The 5,311-nt window shown below is 36.6% G+C and overlaps 1 protein-coding gene and 1 non-coding gene across 2 annotated transcripts in view; both read right to left on the bottom strand.

Moving 5' to 3' along the window:
* Nucleotides 1-1,802: 1,802 nt before the first annotated feature.
* On the bottom strand, nucleotides 1,803-1,875 carry trnar-ccg (transfer RNA arginine (anticodon CCG)). The gene has a single exon. It is a non-coding gene; the product is annotated as a tRNA-Arg (tRNA).
* Nucleotides 1,876-2,460: 585 nt separating this feature from the next.
* Nucleotides 2,461-5,311, bottom strand: part of fbxo15 (F-box protein 15) — a 7,068-nt gene continuing 4,217 nt past the window's right edge. The window contains exons 7-9 of the mRNA XM_008438644.2: nucleotides 4,737-4,882; nucleotides 4,106-4,230; nucleotides 2,461-2,864 (exon numbers count right to left, since the gene is read on the bottom strand). Of these exons, the coding sequence (XP_008436866.1) occupies nucleotides 2,601-2,864; nucleotides 4,106-4,230; nucleotides 4,737-4,882 (535 nt within the window). The 3' untranslated portion in view covers nucleotides 2,461-2,600. The remainder of the gene's footprint in view (nucleotides 2,865-4,105; nucleotides 4,231-4,736; nucleotides 4,883-5,311) is intronic.

Genomic DNA, 5,311 nt, shown 5'->3' with positions numbered 1-5,311 from the left:
GTGTGTGTGTGTGTGTGTGTGCGTGTGTGTGTGTGGGAGAAGACTGTGGCTATACCTGCAAGACCTTTTTGAATAAAGAATATGTGCTTTAAAATTAAAATTATGGCGTCAGCTAATCTCCCTGCTGTTGGATTTCTTTTAGTTGACAGAGGACTAAATGAGAGCTGTGTCAATGGCCTGTGAGGTTGAATTATTTGTGGGTCCAGCTGGTCACTCACAAGGGAGAGAATTAAAAGCTAAAAATGGAAGCAATTTTCTTCCAAGATTAGCTGGGGAGGAAGCTAAAGAAGATAAGTTTAATGAAGAATCGTGCCTCTACATTTTGCTTTTTCTTGTGGATAATGTTGCCTTTGTTTTTGGTGTGCTGTTTTACAAGGCTCGTAGGGTAATTATGAGAAATGAAAACTATGTTAAAAAGAGATTACTGTCATGTTGTGCCGATGAGAGTAAGAAGACATGTCTGTTTGGAGCTTTTGTTGAGCCGACGGAATAAGGGGAATAAAAGCGGCGGTGAGTGCAGAAAGTTCATTGTTTACCAAAGAGAGCCCTCTGCTGGAGAACCGCCTTGTTTAAACTCCCATTTAAATAAACCTACATTACGTTACTGCTTGTGCATTCACGTCACACATTTTATAAAGGAGAATAAATGTGTTTGGATAAGTTATTATTTTCTGCAAAAGCAAACTCTGGGATTCACAGATCTTCGCCCCAGCAGCACCTGTAAAGCCTTTTGAGCCGTTACGTGTCTCAAACGACATGAATAACTGTCTCATATTTCTCCAGACCATTACCAACACACATTACCCTTGGGTCCTGCTTTTGTCATATAAAAAGGAATGAAGAAGTGCCAGGATGAGGCAGATGATGATGGCAGCAAACAGCAGTATAAAGGCCATTGAGATTGAAATGTGTGGCAACTGGAAGAGCCATAAATGGTAGATATTAAAGTCCAGGCAATGGCAATTGAGTATTATTTGTCAGTTTATTACATGCCCCACACTTTTTCAATATGGCCTTATGGCATGAGGATGCTGTTTATGGTTATTCTCCGGTATCAAATTAAGTCCAGCTTTGAGTGCGAATGAAAAGCTAACGAAAATACAAAATAAAGTAAGCCCTGGTGGTTTCTCCTGCTGATTGTGTCTGATTTTAGCTTTGAAACCTGGGAAAAAACTAAAGATAATTTCTTTAGTTGTTTAGTAATATAATGCAAATAATGTACAAAACTAAGTGTCTTTCAAGGTGATGACGGCCCTATTAACAACAAAAGCAAGAGATTTTGTACTTGCCTTGGCAAATAATCTAATTTCTATCTGAAAAAGGAAATTAAAAGGAAATTGAAATAGGTTACTTTTGGCAATGCAATTGAGCATGTGCTGATTTTAGCTTGTTTTTTATTGGAGCAAAAATAAAATAAACGTGATCTGACCCTAGATTTAAATTTAAAAATTACAAAACTATCAAAATGTAAAAATTAGCTAATAGAGCATTATGCATTATGAAGGGTCAAAAGTGCCACAGTGTTAGATACATACATATATTTTACTTTCTTTAAAGTGAGAGGCTTTTACATGTATTTCCTTTGGAATTGGAACTGCTTTTCAATCCTCATGTTATGCTAATTTCCAAGGAACATCAGTAATATTCCTGGGTCAGTTTGACCTGTGGAATGTATAATCATGCAATCATGTAGGAAACCCAAAAAATTCCCGAAAACATTCTTGTATCTGATTATTAACTTCAATACTAACCATCATCCAAAAACCTTTCACTGATGTAATTTCTTAGTGACTTGCATTAACCGACCCAGGTGGGACTTGAACCCACAATCCCCAGCTCCGGAGGCTGATGCCTTATCCATTAGGCCACTGGGCCACAGGATGCAGTGGCCAGACGGATGAAAAAGATTGATCTCCTGGAAATGGATGTATCAGTTTTCTTCTAAATGATAATTGAGAAAATATGATGTAATCAAAACTTAACATGTTTTTGAGATACTAAATTTTGCAACCGAGAGATAAGGGAATACTTTGTAAGTTTACAGACAGTAGAATACAGGTCAAAATAACGGTTACATAATAGCACGGCATTTTACCAAACCAAATTAGTGTAAAATAGAAAAAATAAGCGTTATAGATATAATACATATTATTCTCTTTAAAATCAACCTGTGCTGCAAAATATATTTGTGTAGAGATACTTTGAACAACATCTAGAGCGCCTTAATTTTCATTATGCTAAACATCCATATCTTCATAAAACACAAATCTCAAGAGCTCTTTGTGTTTTTAAGCACAATTACAAAGGTTCACTGTAAATGTACGGTTGATATTTCTAGAGTTCAGGCTGCCTGGAGCTTTTTGGCAATACGACAGGGAATGAAGTCTCAAAATTCATGGTTTTTTTTCCTTTTAATTCTTTTATCCACTTATAACTGTGAAAATTAGAAGGACCAGCATGTCAGGGTTTCAAGCACACCATTTATTCAGTGCAGTCACAAGGCAACGCGTCAGACTTAACACTTCACCTGACAGTTTCCCACTGAATGGACAATTTGTAAAACCACTGCAGATGTAAAATACAACAGAGATGCACACTGATCAGTAATCTCTGCTGAAATGTTTGTTGACAAACAAAACACTCACATAGACAACTAAACTGACGACAAAGTACTTCTTTGCAGTCATCTTTTCAAGCTGCATCTTCGCCTGAATGTTTGAGTCCTCATATTGGATGAGATAGTGTTCGCCATCATAGTCATATGAGACGGCTGCCTCCTCCGGCTCCATGGAAATGGGAGTAGTGACACGACTGAATTGGTTTCCGAATTCGTCCAGCAGCGTTAGAGACATAATGCAGCAATTCTGGAAAAGTGTTGCAAAGCACACATGAGTCAGCAGTTGGTGGATTATCACAGTTGATTTCATCACATCATTTTGCAGTTGACACATACAGAAAGTTTTGTCACCGTCTGCAGGCATATATTTTCCCAGCAATTAGCCACGAAACCCCCCCCCAAAAAAAAAAACCTTCAGTACCATTTTGGTGTGTAAAGTCAGATTGAAAAGTGAGAATGTAAACATTTAAGTCGTGAACAATCTGCCTTGCAGAACTGCTGCTTTTATGATGAACAAAATCTAATAGTTGGTCCGACAACGTCTCCACCTGCAGTAGAGTATAACTATCATAGCGAAAGCATCTTTTCAGCTAACTCCAGCCAGAAGAAGCAAGTAGAGCTTTTGGCTAAATGCAAGACATTTCTAGAGATTAGATGGTTTCAGTTCAGGAAGAAGTATGTCAGACAAACTAACCCAATCTGCATACTACAAACCACTGTTTGTAGGTATTGAATTTATGGATAGATAGTTGAGAAAATTGTACAACGTCTTGAAAGAAAGGCTGTCACAACAAGGCGGCATAATTTCCATGACAACAGACAGCGGGGTTACGGTTGTTAGACAGATTGGCAAGTGGGAGTAGGTACCGCCACTGAGTCTGATGCTTTATGCTTCAGGATTAAACAACCGGCTGCGTTGTCTCCTTCAGTATTTTGTTTGCATTTTGCACTTCTACAAAATGTCCGTTGCAGAAGCAAATACAACCAGTACGCTTATTGTTAAAGTTTATGTCTGGAAAACAAGCAAGCTTGATACATCTGAAGTAGGTTGGTTTTTAAAATCAACAAAATATTCTGCTAGTTAATGTCATTCATCTAACTTTTAAGATGTAAGTGTATGGTCTATCAGTTTGTTTGTCTTTTTTATTCTGTAATTGAACAATTTTGTTAACGTATATCAAAATTGTAAGCAGGACGTATTTGATTCAAGATAAGATTTTTATTAAAATTTATATATGGTAATTAATCGATATTCAGTTTAACCACTAACTCAATATTCATCAAATAATATTTGATGTACATTTACTGCAATATTGTTCATCATTTTTATAAAATATTCCTCATCTACAAGCTTCCTCTGCCGCTGTTTTTTTTTTTTTTTCCAGCGGTTTTGTTGCAAAATGTTTTTTTGTTTTTTTTTTTTTACCCAGTGTACTCTGACAATGCACTTTTGGTGTGAAACAGACAGACGCAGTTCACATGAGGTACCTCCACTGTGCCTTGCAAGGCTTCACATCGCCAGGGCAGGACTGGTTTCCCAGAAAGCTGGATGTGCTGTGAGGAGTCGGTTCTGCTGATGGCAGTGAGCTGGATCCATCCGTCAGAGATGTGAGCTGGTCGCAGACAACACATAACAAATGGATCTTAATTCTTAAGAAGCTATATGTAAAAATATATTTAAAGTAGTTTTGCATCAAATGAGTTTAAAACCTGGAGAAAATTAAGCATAAAAATCTTAAAACACTTATGTAAACCCTTAAAATATGTTTCTTAACTAAGGAAAATTGCTTTATGTTCACAAAATGCAATGGATTAAGTAAGAAATTGTGAAAAGTTTTGCATGACGAATAGAAAATAGCTCGGTTTTTTAATTAAATAAAAATATGGCGTCTTTATTTGAAAAACTTATTCAAGCTAAGTGTTAAACTTTCAAAAATAGCAGTCATAGCATGATGATAGGCTTCAATAAGAGAAACTAAATCTCATTATATGTGGAAATTGACAGTCAAAGAGACCAAAACAAAAAGCAGTGCTTGAATTTATACATTATCGCCTGATTTTTAGCACACATCTAAACCACTGCAGTACGGCTTTGAGGTTATGATGAGAAAAAAGTTACCTCTGTGACAAAAAAGCTGGGAAAAGCTTTCTGACATGAGTTTGCATACAGTGTTGTGGAGAACAATATGTAGTTTGTAACCATGGAGACCGTATTCGGGGTCTATGTCATCAAAAGGGGGTTGGATGATTGGCTCTACATAGGAACTGAAGCAGAGAAACATGTTAAAGATTACACAAAAAAGGAGAAAATTGCCATTGCATTACAAAGACATTTCAGAGACGTATTTGTTTGTAGGACTAATGTCTGTGCATACTGCAAATATACTGAACACTTCCAAATCTCCAGTAGAGGGAGCCAAATCCACTGTTTGCTAAATAGAATTTAGCCCTGAAAAAGTGTATTGCTATGTTGTTTTGTGTTCAAAATGTCAGATTAGTTTTTGCTAATCTGCCATTCAGGACAGATTTGCTGAGTGCACAATTAGTTACTACATAGATGTAGTCTTGATGAGTTCTGCCACTTGAGTTATGAATTTTTGCAGCGGCATTGAATAGTTTCTGTGAGCCTCTTGAATCCTATTCTGATCAATGCTATAAATGTCAGATATTTGTCATTGTAAAAAAAAAACGTTT

This window comes from Poecilia reticulata, linkage group LG20 (genome assembly GCF_000633615.1).
Source record: "Poecilia reticulata strain Guanapo linkage group LG20, Guppy_female_1.0+MT, whole genome shotgun sequence".
In the NCBI taxonomy this organism is placed as follows: domain Eukaryota; kingdom Metazoa; phylum Chordata; class Actinopteri; order Cyprinodontiformes; family Poeciliidae; genus Poecilia; species Poecilia reticulata.
Note: the sequence above shows the minus strand (reverse complement) of the source record. Positions and strands in the feature narration are given on the sequence as shown.